Source organism: Leptopilina boulardi, unplaced genomic scaffold (genome assembly GCF_019393585.1).
Source record: "Leptopilina boulardi isolate dan_hultmark-lab unplaced genomic scaffold, ZJU_Lbou_2.1 LbouV2_310, whole genome shotgun sequence".
Lineage (NCBI taxonomy): Eukaryota > Metazoa > Arthropoda > Insecta > Hymenoptera > Figitidae > Leptopilina > Leptopilina boulardi.
In genome coordinates, this window is record NW_026137875.1 from 2496108 (window position 1) to 2520501 (window position 24394).

The following is a 24394-nucleotide window of genomic DNA, read 5'->3' on the forward strand; positions in this document are numbered from 1 at the left end:
CATCAAAATAATAGATTGTAATGATATTGACAAAAAGATTCTAAGGGTAGAAAATTATATATGCTTCATGTCAAAAGGTACAGATCGACGATAAATAATTTTTAACATTTATGTACATATTTGTATTGTAAAATATAAAAATATTGTTAATATATTAATTAATATATTAATATATTATAAGAGAATATATCAGACCTAAATTAAAATTAAAAAAATATATACATATATATGTAATGCTGATAACTTTTATTTGAATACATTTTTTATACAATTTCCAAGTTAAATAAATAGGAACAATATTATATAAAAAATATATATACTCAAATTACAATATAAAATAAATAAAGTATTAATATAAATTTAATATAAATTTAATAAAAAATAAATATAAATTATATATAAAAAACATATTTAAATTATATATAAATTTTATTTAATATTACCACATGGGATTCTAAAGCAAAAAGTGAGTCACAAATTTAAATTAGTAAACATTTTTACTAATTCAGATTTAGAGAGAAAATTCAATTACTTTTAAAAAATTTTATCTAAAATTAGTTGATAAATTATTTTCAATTCTGTAAAATTTAATTATTGTCTGAAAATTAACAAAATCATTTGAAATTTAATTATTTCTAAAAATTTCAACTTTAACTATTCAAAATTATTATTATTTTTAAAAAAATTTTATTTAAAAATCTGTAAAACTTTTTTTTTTTAAAAAAAATCGACTTTTTTTAAATATAAATCGACTAAAAGGACTTTTTTTTGCTTTTAAGTCGATCCGAGGTCTGTAAAATAAAAATTCAACGTTTTAAGAATTTAATCAAAATAAAAATTCGTCTAGAAAAGAATTCGTTCTAATGTTCTTTAACTGTAAAATAAAAATTCTATTAAATGACTTTTCTGTTTATAATGAAAATTCGAGCAAATAATAATTTTGACAAATTCAAATTCGATGAAATAACAAGTCTGTAAAATTTAAATTCAATTAAGTAACATTTCTGTAAAACTGAATTTCTGTTAAATAATAATTCAAAGAAATGAAAATTCAATTTAATGTAAATTCTAGGTAATGAAATTTTGTCAAATAAAAATTGGTAACAAATTAATTTTAGACAAAAACAATTAATTGAATTTTTTATCATAAAATTTGTATGTTAAGGGGAGGGACCGGTTTTTTTCACGATTCTGAATAATCAATTGTATGAATTTTGAAAAATTTCAAATTTTTTCAAAAGAATGAAATTTTTGAAAAATAGGAATAAATTGTAAAATAGTTAAAAATTACTTTGTTTAATTTTTCATATTGGAATATAATTTCAGGTTCTGAAAAAATGTAAAAAAAAAAATTGTTAACCCTTAAACAATGTCAATTTTTATGAGTCTAAATTTTGATAGAATGAAATTTCACTTGTTCCTCACTTTAATATTCAATAAGAGAAAGTTGAAAAATCTTTTTAAAACATTTTGAAAAAAATTAAAAATTTATTTAATTAGAAATTGTAAAATTTTTTTTCTTAAGGTCACATATCCATTGTGTATCGAGGAGAAGACACGAGAAAATTTATCAAAAACCCTAAATGAATTGGGTTTAAATGAAGGCGATGAAATATATGTAGCCGATGTTACAACTCCCAATACAGTTGTTTTTAAATTAAAATTTTTCACCACCGACATTGAAATGACCTAGCGATTAATAATTTATCATTAAGATTTTGTAAAAAAAAAAAAAGAATTACAATTAAGTTTTGAGATTAAAATTTACATTAATGATGATAATAATAGTATTTAAATATAATGGTAAAATTAATAATTTAAATATTAATAACCTAATATTGTGTAGAAAGTAATTTAAAAAAAAAATTAAATAAAATTAATATTTAAATATGAGGCAAAATTTCTGAAGTAATCCTCTAATGTTCATTTTTTCCAAAATGTCGAAAACTTTTATTTATATATAAAATAATGTTACGAATAACAATAAAAATAAAAGAGAACGTGAATATTTTAAGAAGCGTTTAATTAAATTACATGAATTATTAAATAATTTCATTATATTTATTGAGAAATTTGTTTAATAAATAAATTGGAAATTTTTTTTTTAAGTACTAAGACTTGAAATTAACAAAACAATTTCACATCTCTCTGTTCTTTTATGAGAATAGTGAAAGATGTAAAAAATATTTTTAAATCTAATATTTCAGAAACCAAGCAAAATATCTTCGCTAAATTTTAATAGCAAATAAATTATGTTAATAAAAAATATCTCACAAAATCTCCAATTTTTTTTTATTATCCTGAAAAAAGTTTGCAACCCTCAAAAGATTGGAAAATTTTTTATATTCAATATTTTTAAACTGATAATAAAATGTTTTTTCAATTTATCATATCTCTGTTAAGAGTTTCTTCGAAAGTCATTATTACTTTAAAAACAATTCTAATTGAAATGTGCGATAATACTTTTGATATTTATGTTGTGTTTAGAGTTTTGTTAATGTGAAACGAGACTTTTGTCACTTACGTGACGAAATAAATAAATGAAATAAGTATTTACAAAAGTAATTACTTATTTCACTTGTATTAAAATCTCATTTTCAAATGATATCCCATTAAAATGCCTTCCTTGTTTGTGGTATTACCCCCGCTAATTATTCAAATACTATATTTGTCTACGCCCAATATTTTTGATTTCTCCCACTTTCTGAATTTTCGACAATATAAAATCGATTTTCGAAAGTATCTTCCAAAACAGTCTAAGTTTAACTGTCGCTTAGAATACTTGACAAAGAAAAATCGTTCTGCAAACATTTAATTAGTGACAACAATTGTATTTCAACATTTACAAGTCTTCATCAATATGTCTCCAATCTTTACTATTTCATTACTTTTGGCCATTGCTGCAGTTCGTAAGTATTTTTTGTTACACTATGATTATTTTTATATTCATAAAAAATTGTTAAATTTTTTTTTAAACATGTATAATACAATTTTTTTCATTAAATAATTTATTAAACTATCTTTTGCTGATAAATAAATTTTCTTTGAAATATCGTTTCTATCTATTAGTAGAAGAAGAAATAATTTAAATAATTATAAGTGAGAAATGTAAAAGAAAAAAATATTTATTTGTTTTTTTTTTTAATATTGTATAGATAATTAAAATGAAATTTAATTTTAATTATAGATTCTATTCCGTGTGGACCCAATGAAATTTATAATAACTGTGGATCTATATGTCGCAAAACATGTCTCAGTATAAATGATAATCGGAAGTGTCTGCATGACAAGGTAAATTCTTTAAATATAAAAACAATAATTATTGAACAGTAATTATATATAATTAAATTTCCATTTTTCAAATTTCAGTCCTCTTTTGGACTACGGGGATGTATTTCAATAAATAAATAAATTCAATTTCAATTTCTAGCAATACTAAAATACATTGTACTTTAATGGATTTATTTATTTATTTTTTTTTTGAAAATTATGTTTAAACCTTACATTTGATTTTATTTACAGATGTGTCATCCTGGCTGTGAATGCAAAGCAGGATATGTAAGGGACCTTAAGTTCAACAGATGTGTTTTACCTCATCAATGCCCAAGAACAGGTAAATTACAAAATATAAGTAAAAAACATAATAAATATAAATAATTACACAGCCACACAAAAAAAAAATATTTTGATCTGAGGGTCTGACTATGCCTACTTTATGTTTTTTGGGTCGCTGAATCTGAATTCGAGGTCCGTTTTACCCCATCAGATCAGGATTTTGAGATAACCTCAAAAAACCAATATGGCGGACACTTTTTCGAAAAATTCATCGGAATCGCCTGAAACTCTTTATTCGGGGGTTTTTGGGGTCGCTGATAACGAATCTGATGTCCATGGCAGATACATTTAAGGAATTTGTTAAGATGCCATCTTGAATTTTTGAAAACTGACACCCGAGTAACGAGTTTCAGGCGATTCCGATGAATTTTTCGAAAAAGTGTCCGCCATATTGGTTTTTTGAGGTTATCTCAAAATCCTGATCTGATGGGGTAAAACGAACCTCGAATTCGGATTCAGCGACCCAAAAAACATAAAGTAGGTATAGCACGGTTGGCCTGAACTAAATTTTATTCAAACTTTCAGTAACTCTAAATTTTTTTGTTGATTCTGAATTTATATTTTTTTAGCATTATTTTAAGACAAAAAAGAAAAAATCGGCGGAGGGCTTTTTGAAATATACCATTTTAAAAAAAAAAATTTTTTTACTAAAAACTAAGTTACAGATTTATTTGAGTTGACTCGTTTTGTTTGTATTTTTTTTAAGCAGTCTAATAAATGTTAAGGTATTTAAAGGATAAGTAGGATTTCATATCTGCAAAAGGTTTTTAATTTGGCAAACAATGTACCGTTGACAAAAAAATATTTTATCGAACTAAATATTTGAAATATAATTTGTAATAAATCTGTAATAAAAATTACAATATTTTTTATACACATTTTAACGATTTATAAATGAAGTTAAATTTTAAAAATGTTTATGCAAAATATATAAACATGTAGCTTCAGATGTGCAGTGTGTCAGTATAATAGTTCGCACATCTAAAGCTACATGTTTATATATTTTGCATAAACATTTTTAAAATTTAACTTCATTTATAAATCTTTAAAATGTGTATAAAAAATATTGTAATTTTTATTACAGATTTATTACAAATTATATTTCAAATATTTAGTTCGATAAAATATTTTTTGTCAACGGTACATTGTTTGTCAAATTAAAAACCTTTTGCAGCTATGAAATCCTACTTATCCTTTAAATACCTTAACATTTATTAGACTGCTTAAAAAAAATACAAACAAAACGAGTCAACTCAAATAAATCTGTAACTTAGTTTTTAGTAAAAAATTTTTTTTTTTAAAATGGTATATTTCAAAAAGCCCTCCGCCGAATTTTTTCTTTTTTGTCTTAAAATAATGCTAAAAAAATATAAATTCAGAATCAACAAAAAAATTTAGAGTTACTGAAAGTTTGAATAAAATTTAGTTCAGGCCAACCGTGATAGACACACAGAAAAAAACTGAACTCAGAATGATGCGTGTAGGCGGCTCATTTTGATGTGCAACAAAAATGAACCAGGTTGGTGGCGCCACTGTCTATGTCGTTTAGCATTGGCTCATTTTGATTTGCATCAAAAATGAGACAAGGTTTTTTCTGTGCAGACCCCCAGATCAAAACTTTTTTTTTGTGTGGCTGTATAGATATTTAAAATGAAATTTAATTTTAATTACAGCACCCCAACAGCTATTTAATCAATTTCAATGTGGACCCAAGGAAATTTTTACACAGTGTGGATCTTCAAGTGCTTGTCGCAAAACATGTCTCAATATAAATGATAATCGGCCCTGTCCGAGTGTCATGGTAAATTCTTTAAATATAAAAACAATCATTATTGAACAGTAATTAAATATAATTAAATTTCCATTTTTCAAATTTCAGTCCTCTTTTGGACTACGGGGATATATTTCAATAAATAAATAAATTCAATTTCAATTATTTCTAGCAATACTAAAATACATTGTACTTTAATGGATTTATTTATTTTTTTTTTTGAAAATTATGTTTAAACCTTACATTTGATTTTATTTACAGTCATGTCGTCCTACCTGTGAATGCATAAATGGATATATAATGGACCTTGAGTCCAACAGATGTATTTTACCTCAGCAATGCCCAAGAAGAGTAATGCCAGTATATCGCAGTTAAAAAAATTATTTAGGAAATAATAAAGTAGGGCAATAATAAAATTTAAAAAAATATGCATAGAATGTTTAATTTTTAACTCGCCACCTCACCCCACCAATACACTTTTCAAAAAAACGTAAATATGTTCATGAAAACTTAATAAATTTCCAAAATCTAATGATATTCGCTTTTAGCAATGAATTCCACGTCAGATTATACTCACAATAAACTATTTTCAAAAAAAAAAAATTGAAATTTAATTATTATTCAGCTTAAACAGCAGTTACTTTTCAAATAAACGAAACTCTAAACACAACATAAATAGAAAAATTTATCATATATATTTCAATAATTAGAATTGTTTTTAAAGTTTGTCAATATTTTGAAATTAATATTGACTTTCGAAGAAATTATAATTGACATAATGATAAATTTCCCTATTTGATAGAAACAGAGAGGAATAATTGAGAGTAAGCACGTAAGGGGCCATTCATAAATTACGTTGCGCTTGAAGGGGAGGGGGGGGGTCAAGAATTTGCAACATTCAATAGAACAAATGGCGCTAATGTATGCAAAATCTGCAACATGATGGAAGAGGGGAGTCGAAAAGGGGCGATGTCCAAGTTAGCCCCGTGAGGGGAAGCACTATACCCCCACTCTACCGGCCGGGCCATAAACACGGAGCTCGAGGGACGCATGCACCGCGGGGGGCCTAAGCAGTGTTCTCGGGCCTAATGAAATTTTCTATTTATGGCCCCTAATGAGTTTTTCATGAAAATTATAAAATTTTTTAATATTAACAATTTTTAATTTTTTTTAACATATTCACATTCCTCATAATTTCACGATTACGAGCATATGTTGTCCCAATTAAAAATGTTAATATTTAAAATGTTTATAATTTTTATTGAATTATGTCGCTTGAATCCCCCAGTATCGATCTAGTCATGATACCGAATAAATTTTTTAATAAAAATTAAATCTTTTCAAATATCAACATTTTTACCTCTCATTTTTTTGCGATTCAGACATAATTTTTTTTTTAAATGTTGAAATTTAAAAAGTCCTAAGCCTGGAAAAATTGTGATTAAAAAAAAATTAAAACTTTTTAAATTTCAACATTTAAAAAAAAAAATATGTCTGAATCGCAAAAAAATGAGGGGTAAAAATGTTGATATTTGAAAAGATTTAATTTTTATTAAAAAATTTATTCGGTATCATGACTAGATCGATACTGGGGGATTCAAGCGACATAATTCAATAAAAATTATAAACATTTTAAATATTAACATTTTTAATTGGGACAACATATGCTCGTAATCGTGAAATTATGAGGAATGTGAATATGTTAAAAAAAATTAAAAATTGTTAATATTAAAAAATTTTATAATTTTCATGAAAAACTCATTAGGGGCCATAAATAGAAAATTTCATTAGGCCCGAGAACGGGCGATGTCCAAGTTAGCCCCCTGAGGGGAAGCACTATACCCCCACTCTACCGGCCGGGCCATAAACACGGGGGCGATCATCTATTGCGTCCTGTAAGGGGAAGTTGCATACCCCCACTCTACGTGCCGGGCCGGGCCATAAACACGGAGCTCGAGGGACGCATGCACCGCGGGGGGCCTGAGCGACGTTCTCGGGCCTAATGACATTTTCTATTTATGACCCTTAATGAGTTTTTCCAAAAAAATAAAAAATTTTAAATATTAACAATTTTTAATTTTTTTTAACATATTCTTATTCCTCGTAATTTCACGATTACGAGCATATGTTGTTCGAATTAAAAATGTTAATATTTATAATGTTTATAATTTTTATTGAATTTTCTTAAGAGTACATTTAGTTCAGATTCATAACCGGCAAAACCCAAAGAACAGGCAATTCGCGAATTTCATGGTCTTCGGATTTTGCCGGTAAAAATATCGGCTTGCAAGTCAAGTATTTATCAAAAACCGATACAATATACACTGAGAAAAAAGGTTTGAGCTGACAACCAAATATTTCATTCAATATATGTGCAACTAAAATTTTTTGGTTGACACAACTAAACTTTAGTTGACAACAACCAAAGTTTGGTTGAGACTACCAAATTCTTTTTCATTTTCTTATTTAGTCGTTTGAAACAAACTTTGGTTGTTGTCAACTAAAGTTTAGTTGTGTCAACCAAAAAATTTTAGTTGCACATATATTGAATGAAATATTTGGTTGTCAGCTCAAACCTTTTTTCTCAGTGTATATTGTATCGGTTTTTGATAAATACTTGACTTGCAAGCCGATATTTTTACCGGCAAAATCCGAAGACCATGAAATTCGCGAATTGCCTGTTCTTTGGGTTTTGCCGGTTATGAATCTGAACTAAATGTACTCTTAAGAAAATTCAATAAAAATTATAAACATTATAAATATTAACATTTTTAATTCGAACAACATATGCTCGTAATCGTGAAATTACGAGGAATAAGAATATGTTAAAAAAAATTAAAAATTGTTAATATTTAAAAATTTTTTATTTTTTTGGAAAAACTCATTAAGGGCCATAAATAGAAAATGTCATTAGGCCCGAGAACGTCGCTCAGGCCCCCCGCGGTGCATGCGTCCCTCGAGCTCCGTGTTTGTGGCCCGGCCCGGCACGTAGAGTGGGGGTATGCAACTTCCCCTTACAGGACGCAATCGATGATCGCCCACACTGCCACCGTGTTTAGGGCCCGGCAGGTAGAGTGGGGGTATGCAACTTCCCCTTAGAGGACGCAATCGATGACAAAACGAATATATAAAGGTCTTGAAAGAACTGAGAACTTCAGTGTCTTTTGGCTCTTTAAGACGACAATTGCCCATTTTTAGAAAAGTAAAACAGCAACTCTTTTTTGGAAAAATTGTGATTTTTGATCATGGCATCTGTTAAATGTTTTGTGCTTTTCTTCACCCTTCTACTTGTTGCTCACTCTTTTGCTCGTCCAGGTAATTTACATGTGTAATACAATGTTTTCCTATAGTGTAAAACACACTCTAGAAAATGATCATAATTTTATTTTTTCTTATATTTTATATAATATATATGATGAAGACAAAATCAATTTACAGAATTAACAAATTCAGATTTAATTTATGAAATGATTATTTTGTTTGAATATTACAATTTGATTATAAAGAAAAATTTTATTATTTCGATATTAAAAATTAATTGTTCTTTAATTAGGTAGTCGCAGAAACGGGTGTACCTCAAGACTATGTTGCATTGGATGCGAAACGGAGAGTGAAGGTAATCATTTTTTTTAAATATCACATGTACCATTTTCCTCAAAACCTTCATTAAAATTTCAAATCATCATATTTGATGATCAAACATTTTTTCCCTAGATATATTTTCTTTACAATTTTATTCGAATTGCAATTTTTTTGTACGTTTAAAAAAAGACTCTATTCAACATTTCAACTCAAACTAAAATATTTTAACCCGATTAAATTTCCGTTATTTACAGACAACAATTTTATTTTGTCAATATCTGAGATTAATTAAAATTCGAAAAATTTGAAACTTATATCGTTTATAATTATTTACTTAAGTATTTTATCAGAAAAATTTGCTTTGAACAATATAAATTATAATTGATGCAAAGTTGAATCATTTGAAATTTTAATTAAATTTTACAATGAATTTTAGTTTGGATCTATTAAATTTTGAATTGATTAAGATTTAATTAAATTGAAATGTGTCCTAAAAATTTGAAGAGATTTAAATTTGTGTAAATTGGATTTTGGATTGATTGAATTGATAGCTGATCGATTACAATGTTAATAGCAATAAATGCCTTAACTAATTTAAATATAGATTTATTGAAATTTGGTTTAAATAATTTATAAATTAATGAAAAATTTTGAATAATGCAAGCATTGGTGAATTGAATCATTTATAGAAAACAAAAAAATCTGTCAATTTTCTGCTCTCCAAAGTAATAATTATATTTTTAAGGAATGTCAAGGAATATTAACATTTTTTTAACATTCCTGAGCTTAAAACAATGTTCTTAAATTGTACATTTTATTATTTTTTAAATATTGCATCCGTGAATTAACCAAAGCCTGAGAAAGGTGAAAAAATTAAGAAATTATCAAAATAGGTGACAAAATTTTAATGATTAAAAAAAGGTGAATAGATGATAAAGTATTATTCCTTTTAGAATCAAAAATTGTTAAAAAATTTTACGTTTTCAAAAAGTATATTGCCTTTTTCTGTAAATATAAATGTTCAATTTATCAAGTTTCCTTGACAACAAAAATTTTCCCTGTCTTACGGCTATCTTGATTTTCTTGATATAGTGTTTTTTTTGAAAACGAACGCAAACGTCAGAATTCATTTCGAAATCAATATTCAATATTCTTGGTGTTACTTATGATCTTATTTTATTTCAATGTAGGTGGAAACACTGGAGGAAATGGAAGCAATGGAGGAAGTGGAAACAATGTGGGAAATGGAAACAACATAAACTATATAAACAAAGGAGGAAGTAGTAACAATGTTGACAATGGAAATGTTGGAGGAAATAAAAACCAAATTGGAGGACATATTGTTTCGAATATCCAAGGAAGAAAAGGAAATGGAGAAAATGGAATATATGGAAGTGAAAGCAATAATAATTGTTAAAGTCGATCATTTTGGGAATTCAATATTAATAAAATTTGATAGCATTTTATGATATTATATTATTTTTGTTTTGCTTATAAGTTTTTCCTTACTAATAATAGAGAAAAATGTTGAGAATGTTTTTTACGCAAAATATGCAAATATTGCTCTAATTTGTTATTGTAAATATCTCGAAAAATATTAATAATTTCAAATTCAAAATTTGTACACTTATTTAGCACCACTATCATTAAAATTTACTGAATTTTAAGAAAAATCCGAGACATGACAACGTATTCTCATATGAAATGCCTCACCTCTTATCGTTTTGCTTCTTCGTGGAGGAAGCTTTGTAGTCCTTTCGTTTATAAAAATTTTCAAAGTGGCGGAAACAAATTTTTTTTATATAGAAACATGTTATATGAGATCCTGATCAATTGTCCGGATGTATGTGTGTGTGTGTGTGTGGGTCCCTTTTTTGTTTTGACGATAACTTTAACAGGTTTTAATGGATTTAGATAAAATTTGGTAGGCTCATTTATCATATTAATATCTCAAATCTGACCAAAGGATTTTAAAAAATACAAAAAAAAAAATTTTTATCGTCTTTTTTTCAAAATTTTTTTTTTAATCGAAAAAATTTTTAAATAGAAAAATTTAAGGTAATATATAATAAAATTGTATTCCTTACGTCAAGACAAATCGATTGTTATATATAAAGTATAGTTTTAATTTAAATTTAAAGAATTAATGAATATTAAAAAATCAAAAATTCACATTTTGGCTATAAAATTTTGTGATTATTTAAATTTAAGTTTATAGATGAAATAATTTTATTCCTTAAATGAAAACGAATAGATTGGTATATATAAAATTTACATTTGAGGTAAATTTAATAAATTAATGAATGTTAAAAAATACACATTTTAGCTGAAAATTTTTATATTTATTTAAATTCTAGTTTAAATATAAAAAATAATTGTGTTCCTTGCATTAAAACGAATCGATATAATTGTAAATAATTATAAATTATATATTATTTTTCATTAATATTTAGAAATTTCGGTTAAAATATGAATTTTTGATTTTTTAACTTCTATTAATTTTTTAAATTTAACTCAATTGTATACTCAAATGTTTATATTATTATATTATTTTTGTATGTATATTTCAATGTTAATGCTTTCTCCACGAGAAAGCAAAATTTTTTTGCTGATCGTAAAGAGGAAGCAAAATGTTCATATAATGAACATCTGAATTTACATCTTTTTTTAAATAATTTTATTGTAAAATTACAGTACAAGACTTATTTCGTTAAGTTTTATATTGTTTAAACTTTAAATAATATTTTTAATTAATTTCACTCTTCCGCTAAGTAACCCCGGTCTCCCCTAATAATCGATTAATTGATTATTATCAAATAAATATTTATTTGAATCAAATAATTTTTATTTGTGATGATTAAATTTTATTGGTTTTAAATACAAAATTAATGGTTCAAATAAAGTTTATTTAATTCAAATAAAAATTATTTGGTTTTCAGTGTAATCTTTAGCATAGGCATCATAGAAAAAATAATCTTTTCATTATCAATAAATTTTTACATATAAAAGTTGTGATTTCGTATTTCTACTGTTCAAAAAATGTAAGTCATTGTGAGATATAGAAGTGTTAACGATGACGTTACAGGATTGCAGTATTATGAAACACTGTTGCATTTTTAGAACTATTTAATTGCAACTAGGTGTATAAAGACCTGTTACAGACAGCGTATTTTCCAGTCTGCAGTTAACTATCAAACAAGATGGATCGTTGGATTAATAAAGTTGCAGTAATAACTGGTGTCAGTTCAGGAATTGGTGAAGCTCTAGTTAAAGATTTGGTGAAAAAAAATGTCAACGTTGTGGGATTGGCAAGAAGAGTTGATAAAATGGAAAAAATTAAAAATCATTTAAAAAACGAAAAAGGTGCTTTCTATCCAATAAAATGTGATGTCACCAAGGAGGATGATATTCTTAAAGTTTTTCAGTGGATTGAAAAAAATTTTAAATCTGTCGATATTCTCATTAATAATGCTGGCATAATGTTTCCAGATTTATGCATTGGTAAATAGTAAAATTTGATTTGCTTAAAAATTAAAAATAATAATTTTTTTCTTAAAATTTTTTAAATTAAAAATTGTAATATTTATTAAAAATAAAAAACCTTTGAATTTTTTTTTTAAATAAATAAATGTTAGTTTCTTCACAAGCATAAAAAGGAAAATTTTTTGTATAAGTAACAAATATTAAAATATGAATGATTACAAAGTTTATGATCAACGATTAAATAAATGAAAAATATAATAAAATTTTTTGTCTATACGAATTATTTTCATTTAAAAATTGTTAATTGAGAAACGTTACTTTAAAAAAAAAAAAAAATTATAAAAATTTGCATAGAAAAATTTTTTTGTCTTTAAATTGTTGATTGTGAACTTCACTGACATGATAAAGTTGGTAATGAAATAAATAAGAAAATGAATAATTTTCATGCAAGTAAAATTACTATTTTCAGAAAATTCAACGGAAAATTTGACAAAAGTTATGGATGTTAATTTAATTGGTCCTACTATTTTCATAAGGGAAGCTGTGAGAATTATGAGAGCAAATAACACAGCCGGTCATATTATTAATATTAACAGGTAATATTTATTGTTAATATTACAAATTCTTCACAACACTGACACACATACACAATTTTATAATTGTAATTAATAAAACAATTATTAAGTCTTATTCAAGTGTAGTGAATATTTAATCCAATAAAATATATAAATAATTTAATAATTATTCGTTAATTAATTATTATTTGTTATTTAATAATTATTTGATTAAATAAATCATTTTTAGTACGGTAAATAAAAAATTGTAGAAAATTGATTTTTTACATCAAATAAAAGAAAATTTTATTATATTTTAGTGTTATGGGACAAAATGTTGGATTCTATGAAAATACATCAGGAGCTATGTACAGTCCGAGTAAATTTGCCTTCAAGGCCTTGAGTCAAGTCGTTGAATTAGAACTTCAACACGTGAAAAGTCCCACAAAAGTCACTGTAAGTTTATTGTAAAAAATTTACAATAAAAATATTTTTGCAATTTTATAAACAAATTTTAATTATAATGTGAATTAGTTAAAATATTAATTGTTAATTTTTTTTTGGTAAGACTATTTTCCCTGGCTTGGTAAAAACGGAAATGGCACCAGAAGCAGCACTGCAAATTATGCCTTACGTTGATGCTGAAGATATTTGCGATGGCATTATTTATGCTTTATCCACACCTCCACATGTTCAGGTAAAACAAATTATTTAATTGCTACAATTGTTTTTAAGTTATTTTTCTTTTTGTAATTATAAATTGTAATTATGAATTACATAATAATAATAACAATTAAAAATCATAATTTTTTGAACAATAATAAATTATCTTTTTCAGATCAAAGAAATTACTATTACTCCACTTCCTGGTTATCAACGTAAATAAATTTTAAAATTACTTTCAATGCTTATTTTTTTGTATTTATAGATTTAATGATATAATGGAAATGAGTCGTCATAATCCATGATATGTATATAGTCACGAATAAAGTGATTTAAGATCTTAATTTTAAAATACAAAATACTTGTTATTTTTATATATAAAATCGTGAATAGCATAAACATTTGTCCAGAATTATTTAAGATGCAACATTTTTGAGTAATTTCTGAAACGTGACACTGAAAACTGAAAAAATTTATTTTTTTGTTAGACTTTATATTAAAACAAAAATTATCCAAAACATATTCACAATTTTATTGTGAGTCAGTCCATAAAAAACTTTTACTTTCCACGTACAAGCTTAGCGATTTTGAAATGACTTGCTTTAAATTTCAATCTATAGAGAACAAAAATTTCAGCAAAAAACATTAAAATTGAAAATGAATAGCCAACAAGAAGAATGATAAACATTTGTCTCAATATTTGTTGTGATTCTTTGCTTTTATCAAAACAGCGAAAATTTTCTTCGTCACTTTTGCCTAATGTCTTCTCGTAGGGAGATTTCCATTTTTTAGTAATGCCAGACTGAATCAATCTTTGTAGTACAGTGTTAATTCTGTTGACATAAGGAGATCTTGGAGCCAACACTGTTTGACTTATACCTCGATAAAGATAATCATTCTCCAAAATTTTTACTTTAGGAACATGACACTTGTCATTGATATTTCCTAATAAAAATTTAGCATGAAACGAAGGTGCTAAACAGACAATATTTTTCTTCTTTACTAATTGTTGTAAACATTTTGCATATGGTCTATGAACTTTTATAGCTTTATGTAATAAATTCATTATACTGGGTGAGCTAACCTTTCTCAATACATTAATAAAATTAATATGTATTTCAGTGTCTAGATCTGATGATAATACATCGTCGAGTGTTTCTAAGGAATAGATTGTTTTCCTCTGTAAACCAACATCAGTAAACGCTGTATAAATCATTGAAGAATATAAAGTGCATGTGACTATCAGGAAAATGAAAATAGTTTTTTCTGGTAACTTATGCGGTTCACGCGGTATTGACGATCCTAGAATGATTTGAATCAAATATGTTATCTTTAGATCCTCAGTTTCAATATGTGCGATTCGCAACCACATCCAAATCACTATTGGTAAGCTGATAACGCCAAATAAATTCAAAATTTTCCAATAATCGCTCAATATATAGAACTCTTTTTTGAAAATAGGTACAACTAGACATACATCGGGTTTTGTAATTCCTATACTCCATTCAAATATCTTGTCACCACAACTTGACAATCTCTGAACCTCTATTGAAGTAAAATCCGATTCTTTACTTATCAAGCTGTGATATGCACCAGAGCTTTTGTATTTATTTTCACAATTCAAATAGCCCCAATTGTCATAATATTTAGTTACTAGTCGAAAATTCATTAATTCTGATAAAGTTTTAAATTTTGTCCATCCCAATCCTGAAAATTCTCGATGACCTGTTTGATTTATTGTTACAAAAATTTCAGGATGATAAACAGTAACAATTGCTGTCAGATTGTAGCTGTGAAGATTTTGAGTTTTATCAGGAAACCATTTAACTTTTAATGAAAATTTTTTTGACCATGTAGAATTCGTATGTGGATTGTGATAATAAAGACGAATTCGTTGAGATTCTTTAGCGAGTTTTAAATTTCTCTGTCGAGTGTACGTTGAAACTATTGTAGCATCCAAAAAGTCATGAGACCACATTTCACGAAGTAAGCTGTCGTAATTTATCAAAGTTGTTTGTGACGAGAAAATTATTAGAATTTTTGGACGAGATCGATTTGTATTTAGATTATTTACAAGGCTGAATGGTTTTTTGAGTGAAGTAAAATTTTTACCATCAGCAATTATAATAAAAAGTACTTCTTGAGGATCGTTGATAATCAATTTTGAAAACAAATCATCTGCTACCAATTGTAAATTGATAATTATATTTGGAAATCGAGATGTTATTTCAAACAAATCGTCATGAATGGAAAGTTCATTGGTTTTATTATTGTCACTTAGGATAATCACTTGATTAACTTTGGCATCTTTTTGGATATAATTTGTCAAATGTTGCAACCAATTGATACCATAACACAATTCGTTATGAAGTAAGAGATAAATTAGTATTTTAGCAATCATTGTTGTGATGTACATGATAATAATTTTTTGAAAATTTTTATTGTAATGGAAACTTATATGTTTCAGTGAAAAAACAACATCAACAACTAAAAGACCAAATTCAGACTAACTCGAAAAATTATAAGGAATGTTTTTTATTCTTTCTGAATCATATTTTTACACTAATTTACTGTAATTATTTTCCTTTCTATTTTGCATTTTATCAACATACAGATCTTTTGACTTGATTTCAAAAGAATATTCAACAATATTACTTTCCTATTTTTTCTAAAACATTTTTGTTTTATGCTAAGTAACTGAAAGTAATTTTCTTTTTTTTTCTTATTTATTTTATCCATATGAATATGAGGCATTTTCTGTGTAATGTACTGAGTTAAAAAAATTTATTTCTCGAAAAAAAGTGAAACTTGGGGAAATTGTTGTCCTACCTGATAGTAAAATATCCCCAAAAACATTTTTGACTTTTTTTTGAAACTTTGGGTAAGATAGAGGGGGGGTCAATTTTATCCCTCACTGTAAAAAAAGTCAGTGTTATTTTACATCGTATTACGATGGAAATTTTGTGCACACGTTAAACCTGTGGATTTACATGTAGCGTGTTAAGGGAATTTATATGCAGCGTGTAATCTAACACAACCTATATGTTTTTTCACATTTTCAAATATAAACATCGGCAAACCATTAGTTGAATTACACACTGCATGTTTATTCCATGTGGCGTGTTATTCTCCCTTGGCCATGTAATTAAGGTTTTTCATATTCATATTCACTTCGGCCATTCACACTAAGTATGTTATCTCTGGCGTTCGTTTGTTTTTCAAGTGGTTTTTCTGATTTTGTTTTGCCAGACTCAAACACAAAAGTACTGCAGAGACTATTAAGTTTAGCTTTAAATGTTTAATTATATTGTATTGTAATATTTTTATAAAAAAAGTTCTGTATGAAAATTTTTAAAGAAAAGTTGCGAGAATTACGAATTTCAATATTTAAAAACATTTTAAATAATAATTTAGTTCAAAAGAAAAAAATATTCGATCGATTTATCAGATTTTGTTTCCTTTAATTATAATATAATTATTGTTAAGAAAAAAGAGAAAAAAAAATTACAAGCAAATGCTATAAATACATTTGCAGGTTTATATTACATGCATAAGTTGAATTACATGCTGCATGTTTTTCCAAAAATATATATTCACCTTGAAAAACATGCAGTGTGTAATTCGACAGATGGTATTCTGATGGTTATATTTGAGGGATGTGAAAAAACATATAGGTTGTGTTAGATTACACGCTGCATGTCAATCCACAGGTTTAACGTGTGCACAAAATTTCCATCGTAATACGATGTAAAATAACACTGACTTTTTTTACAGTGCTGACTCCAGATTAAACGACAGTTACTTGGTTATGCCATGTTTGCAATATAACCTAGAAAACTATACATATCAAGGCAGTGGAAAGGTCCTTGCCAGTTTGTCCACAAGTATGGCATTCCTTAGAGCAACTCGGTCTTGCCATTATTTTATGACAGAACCTCAAAATAAAAAATCATTTTTAACACCAAATAAAACTATAATAAAATTAAATTTCCATGCAAAATATTTTATCAAGTAATAATTATTTAATAATAATATTATTACACATTCAAAATTTAAATATTTTAATACGCAGACAAAAAAGTAAACAATCATATGAATTACCCTGAATTATCTAAAGTATTATTATCATGAATTATTTTGATGTAATATGAAGACACCAAATTTTTTAGTTGTTTCCCCCTCGATAATTTTAATGGTTTAAGAAAAAGTAAAATTAATTTCAAAAAATTTTAAAATAATTTTACAAAAGCTTTTATGAGGTTGTTTTAATTAATATTAGATTTAATAACTGTGGGAAAAATTTCCTCAGCAATGAAAATATGAAATAAATTTTTAAATTTAATAGATTGGAATGACTTGTTGAAGGATGCTTCACAATGAAGTATACAAGATATTATCCTATTTATATTGTTAGTTACATTTTTTTTTGGAAATGAATCCTGGGAATATAACAAGAAAGTAATTACTTTGATGGATTGATAAAGTACTTTTTTGCGTTGATGATTTTAATTCTAAAATATAATTTTAAAAACTTTAAATGAAGTATTAAATATTGAAGAATTTTTTTAATAAATCAAATAAATTTCAACTTCATTACTTGGAAGCTTTTAAGGTCATTGGGAAGGAAAATGATATCAAATTTTCAAAATATAAAATGACAAGGTAGAATTTTTAAAAATTAATATAATATAAAAAATATGTACCTACCAATTTTAATGAAAAACACGAAGAAGTTGCTGGTACGTACAGGTAAAATTCCAGAACAAAAATATATTTAAAACAGAAGTTTAAGCTCGAGCTTAAGAAATAAAGACATTTTAGTAGAGCCCTAAAAATATTATTAGGGTTCTAGTAAGTTACTTTGATACTCCCCTCCTATATTGAATGTCTAGTGCTTAATTTTTATTCGGGTTCTCCGACCGTAGTACGGCTATCGTCTAGTTTCAATTTTCACACAGAAATCAAATCACTAAAATTTTAAGAATAAATTAAAATTTTTATTTTGTAAATAAGAATCAAAAAATTTTAATGTCGCAATTAATATTAAAATAAATATAATTTTATTGTAGAATATCTTATTGTTTCTCCCTCAAAGAGACAATGAAGACTGAACAATATTGGTCTTGATGGGAATGAGTTAAAATCATTTAATATGCAAATTAAGGGTTTTTTTACTGTACATACATTGAAAGTTCTTTGAGACGATTGAATTTTTCATAAGTTATGTGTAAAGTTTTATCCAAGTAAGCCTGCGCAATTTCTTCTATGGTAAAAGACACATTTCTTTTAACTTCTACTTTCTGTAATCATATCTTTAAAAACAATTATAAAATGTCTAAAATACCGGGTAATATTTTATAAAATATCTTATTATTACTATTATTATTATAAATAATAAATTAATTGACTCAGTCAGTACTTCTGTAATAAATTATAATAGAAATTTTGTAGTAAAATTTTATTCAAAATTATTCACAAAAATAGTAAAAATAAATAATTGATAAAATATTTATACATGTTTCTTTATAATTTTCCAGTTGTTAATGAGGCTTTTATAGTTTGGTGGAATCGAGTGAATTTGAGAATAGTCGGTGCATGGCCAGAACCTAACGATAAATATGAACGTTTATCGAAATTTTTATCAATATTAACTGGAATTAATATGATTTTTTTTAATATAATACCACAAACTGCATTTCTTTTTGAAATTTGGCCCAATTTTGAATTAATAAATGAAAGTTTGACATTAGCTAATTTTCCAATAATAATGGTATTCATAAAATTAATTGTAATTTGTAATAGAAGAAAAGGTATTTTTTTTACAAATTATTTCATATGTTAAGCAAAAAATTGTTAAAAATTAAAAAAATTGTTTTTTTTTCATTTAGATTTGGAAAATTTAATAGCTTCCATTTATGAAGATTGGAATCGTGCTAAAAATGAATTTGAATGGAGATTGATGAGAAATGATGCACATATTGCAAAAATTATTACTTTGTATTGTTTTACTGTGACAATGTCAGCAACTGCATTACAATTACTTGGACAATTAATTATAAATTGTCGACGTCAAAAAGAAAATAGAGAATTATTTTATCTCGCATATTTTCCATATGACGTTTTAAAAAGTCCTGCATATGAATTAACATGTTTTTTTCAATGTTGTGGAGTTTGTTTCTCCTCATGTCTCTATAGTGGACTTATAAGTTTTTGTGCCATGCTCATTTTACATGTACATAGCCAATTTTCAATTTTAGAGCATAATCTTGAATCGCTAATTAATTCAAATAATTTTCATAGTCCGAATGATTTTTTATTGAAATTAAAAATAATTGTCATAGAACATGAACATCTTAATAGGTAAATAAGTAAATATATACATTATAGTAGTTCCTTGTGGGCACAGCAATGTTTAAAAGATGTCTTTTTTGTCCGCAGACTTTATTGAATGATTTTTTATCAACGTTTTTAATTTCATTCGTGAAATTTGTTTAATTCATAAAAGAGGAGTACATAACACATTTTTTTGTCAGACGTTTGTCATTATTTTACACATGTTATTAATAATCCATTATAATTTGATAAACTACACAGTTTTACACATCAATTTTCTATAATTTTAATGGTTTAAAAAAAAATTAAAATTAATTTTAATGAATTATGAAATTTTTTTTATGACATTGTTTTAATAAATATTCAATAACTATAGCAACAATTTAATCAACAATAAAAATATGAAATAAGTTTTGAAATTTAATAGATTGAAGTGGCTTGTTGAAGGATGTTTCACGCTCCCCTATTATTTATAAACGTTCGTTAAGGCCAGGTCCAAGTGAGGCAGCGCCATCTACATTGATACTAAAATTTTGGAAAATTTTCAACAGCCTTTTCTTGAAAACAAGATGGTAAAATGCTTTTTTCTTTATGGATAATTGATTATTGGCAAGATATACACCAGCTAAAACTTTTTTTGAGTTAAAATAATAAAAAAAATTTCATGTCAATAAATTAAATATGAGCACTTTTTTCACAAAAACTGTAACAGTACTTTCTCAGAAATTACAATCAAAAATGCAATTTCCATTTGGAAAATTAATAAACGCTAAAAAATACACGACCTAAGATTTACCAATCACGAAAATAAGAAAAAAAAATTTTATTAAATATTTAACATATTGATACTGCTTTACTGATTGTGACAGCCCTTTGGTAGATTATGTATTTCAGGTGGTTAGCAACAGCGCCAATCTCCTCCTTTCGGCAAAACTGCGAAACGTCTGGTGACATATATAACCTGCCAAACGGCTGTCATAATGAGTAAAATATGTTATGTTAAAATACTTTTTTTTGTTATTTTCGTGATTGGCAAATCTTAGGTCGTGTATTTTTTAGCGTTTATTAATTTTCCAAATGGAAATTGAATTTTTGATTGTAATTTCTGAGAAAGTACTGTTACAGTTTTTGTGAAAAAAGTGCTCATATTTAATTTATTGACATGAAATTTTTTTTATTATTTTAACTCAAAAAAAGTTTTAGCTGGTGTATATCTTGCCAATAATCAATTATCCATAAAGGAAAAAGCATTTTACCATCTTGTTTTCAAGAAAAGGCTGTTGAAAATTTTCCAAAATTTTAGTTTCAATGTAGATGACGCTGCCTCACTTGGACCTGGCCTTAATTTCATTTTATGAATAATTGTCTGTTTGTCAAAAAGACGTCTTTTACTAATATCCAAAGGACGTCCACAAAAAGACATCTTCTGAACGTTTTTTTGAACAAGTGTGCCTACAGAGAATTAACTTTTTTTTTTATTTTTATTGAAGCTTAAAAAACGGGTTTTTAAAGGTTTGCTTCAGTAATTGAGGATATTTTTAATCAAGTGCTTCTTGTGGAAATGATAATGTATTCATTGCAATTATCAATGCAATTTTATCATGTAATGGTTAGTAACATACGATAGAGGATCCTTTTTTTTAATTCTACGGTCTAATTTAATTTTTAATGACTGATGCAATATTTATTTATTTTTTGGTGATTTATTTATTAATTAAGTCAATTTAAATAAGTTCACCAATAAATAAATAAGTTCCCTACCGATTTTTCTAATTTTAGAGTTTCTTAAAAATGAAATTTCTAAAATACGAATTTCTAATCAAAATTTCCTAATACAACATTTCTAAAGTTATTAAATTTTCCTAATTTCCTAATCTTGTTTATCGGATTGCCTTAAATTGTTATATTGTTATAAATTATTATATTTTTAGATTATCAACCAAACAAGAAGTATTACACCCTATGAAATATTCTTCTGGCTGGCTTATGTCTTTACTATTTTAGCAAATCTCTATGTTATATGCTATCTGGGAGAAAAGATGAAAATTGCAGTAAGTTTTATTAATAAAATGTTATAATAAAATAATTATTTTACATATTGTTGATCGAGAATATAAACATTTTTCATCTCAAAAATAGCTATATATAGTTAATTTTAATTTTTAGGCATTAAAATTGCAATTTAGTGTTTATAGGAGTAAATGGTATAATTTATCGACATTGGAAGCTAAAAATTTAATAATGCTATTTTTAAGAACGGAAATTCCTTTACAAATAACAGCTGGAAAATTTTGGGTATTCTCTTATGAGACATTTGCAATGGTTTGTATTGAATTTAATAATAGTGGATTAAAATAATATTAAATAATTTAACAATTACAGAGGGCAGTAATTTTTTTCAGATAATTAAGAAATCAGTGGCTTTTCTGTCAGTATTATTAACAATGCAACAAAAAATTGGAGCATAGAGTAATTAAACCATATACATATAATGTGCATTTTTATAAGGACTGCATAATTTGTTTATACACACAACACATGAGGAATAAAATCATATAAATAATTTATTACAGAAGAAATAATATAAATATAATATATAATATATGTAACATAAATAAATAATTAATATTAATTAATAAAATTATTATGAAATATATTTACGGCAATTAATTATTTTAACTAATTTTTTTTGCAAAAACTTTGTTATAGTATTTATTAGTATATATTTGAAAAATTTTACAAAATTTTTTTAAGGAAAAATAATTACAATACAATGTTAAAACCCTACACGTAAAATTATACACCGTCAAACTCTTCACAATTTATTTTTTAAATTGTATAATGTTAAACTCTATACAAATTTATTTTATAATGAAAAATTAATTATGTTAAGTTCAACACAGTTAAATTCCATATCGTTAAACTCTACGTAAATTTATTTTGTAATAAATAATTAATTGTATTAAATTCTACATAGTTAAATTCCACACCGTTAAAATCTACACAAAATTATTTTGTAATAAAAAATTAATTTTATTGAATTTTATACATTTAAATTGTACACCGTTAAACTCTTCCCTGACATATTTTATATGAATAAAATTTTTGTTTAACAAAATGAAGAATTTAACGGTATGCAATTTAACTGTGTAGAATTTAATAAAAAAATTTTTTTATTATAAATTTAGATTGTCAGAGTTTAATTGCGTGCAATTTAATTTTGTAGAGTTTAAGAAATTTTATTTTCAATTATGAAATAATTTTTTGAATAGTTTAACGGCGTGCAATTTAGCTGTGTCAAATTTAATAAAAATAAATTTATATTATAATTATAAGAATCGTCAAATTGATCAAGGATTAATTGATTCATATAAGAATTTTTTGATGTGACAACGTCTTATTCCGAGGTCTAGGGAGCCAGTTAGAAAAATTGGCGTTTATATCGCCGGCCAGAATTCGAAAACTGTAAGTCATATTTTCAAGATTTTTGAGTTATTCGATTACTTTCGATCTAATCTCGATGCCAAACTTATTTTTGGCAAATTTGGAAATTAAATTTTTTATAGTTTTCTATGTGACCGACCGGTTAAAGATTTAACATGTTAGTATACAGCGCCACTGCTGACAGTATCCACTATACCATAATTATAGTATATGTGGCTCATTTCATTTAAATTGTCATATTCAGCTTCCAGAAAAGTTGAGTTGGAAAATTTTGATTTTAAGGTTGAAACTAATTTTTTATACAGTTTAACACGTTAAATTAACAAAATAAATAGTGGTCACAAAATTAAAGTCATATATTTCTTATGGCAGACGGTTTTTTTTTTGTTAGAAATCGTCATATCTTATAAAAATTTTTTTCTGTCAATTTTTGATAAAATAATAATACTAAATATAATTTCACTTGACTGGTGATAAATATACCGAAGTTTTTGTGGTCGCTGAATTCGAATTTGATGACAGATGAACCCAAAAATCTTAAATACGATGAAATCAAATTTTTTTGAAAGCTCTGTTTGGAACTTTATTAGGCCTATAAGTGATTTTTAACTGGACTGCGAAGGGGTTAGTCTCATTCGAAAGAGAATCCAAAAATACATTAAATTCCATACCGATATAAAATTCAAAAAATTTTCTAACCATTTTCAAGGCGTTACACTGTTGACAGAAATTCAATTACGAAAGTGTTTCGGCTTTTTCTGCCTCCATGACAAACGAGCAGATTTATACTTACATCGTTTTCGTTTTTTTCACACACTTCCTTATTGTGTTCTGCTGCTTATGCGATGGGAAAGAAATTTTTTTGCTTATAAGGTAATTTAAATAGCAGGTAAAAGTAGGAAATTCTGCCGGCAAAACGTAAAAATACAAAAGTGAGGGACACGTGATT

At 25.8% G+C, this 24394-nt stretch overlaps 4 protein-coding genes across 4 annotated transcripts; all 4 read left to right on the forward strand.

Annotated features, from left to right (window-relative positions):
* Nucleotides 1–2728: 2728 nt before the first annotated feature.
* LOC127283683 (alpha-tectorin-like) lies at nt 2729–5814 on the forward strand. The gene is made up of 5 exons (XM_051308702.1): nt 2729–2909; nt 3188–3291; nt 3523–3613; nt 5289–5416; nt 5648–5814. Exons 1-5 carry the CDS (start codon nt 2861–2863, stop codon nt 5759–5761), a joined length of 486 nt encoding a protein of 161 aa, XP_051164659.1. The 5' UTR covers nt 2729–2860; the 3' UTR covers nt 5762–5814.
* Nucleotides 5815–8445: 2631 nt separating this feature from the next.
* On the forward strand, nt 8446–10517 carry LOC127283686 (N66 matrix protein-like). Its single transcript, XM_051308710.1, has 3 exons — nt 8446–8701; nt 8940–9002; nt 10159–10517. The coding sequence occupies exons 1-3, from the start codon at nt 8632–8634 to the stop codon at nt 10383–10385; spliced, it is 360 nt and encodes a 119-aa protein (XP_051164667.1). The 5' UTR covers nt 8446–8631; the 3' UTR covers nt 10386–10517.
* Nucleotides 10518–12127: 1610 nt separating this feature from the next.
* LOC127283679 (farnesol dehydrogenase-like) lies at nt 12128–14019 on the forward strand. The gene is made up of 5 exons (XM_051308697.1): nt 12128–12469; nt 12921–13047; nt 13326–13461; nt 13574–13702; nt 13844–14019. Exons 1-5 carry the CDS (start codon nt 12169–12171, stop codon nt 13889–13891), a joined length of 741 nt encoding a protein of 246 aa, XP_051164654.1. The 5' UTR covers nt 12128–12168; the 3' UTR covers nt 13892–14019.
* Nucleotides 14020–18381: 4362 nt separating this feature from the next.
* On the forward strand, nt 18382–22571 carry LOC127283659 (odorant receptor 4-like). Its single transcript, XM_051308666.1, has 7 exons — nt 18382–19015; nt 19206–19478; nt 19557–20028; nt 21514–21610; nt 21933–22052; nt 22168–22323; nt 22404–22571. The coding sequence occupies exons 1-7, from the start codon at nt 18934–18936 to the stop codon at nt 22467–22469; spliced, it is 1266 nt and encodes a 421-aa protein (XP_051164623.1). The 5' UTR covers nt 18382–18933; the 3' UTR covers nt 22470–22571.
* Nucleotides 22572–24394: the final 1823 nt, after the last annotated feature.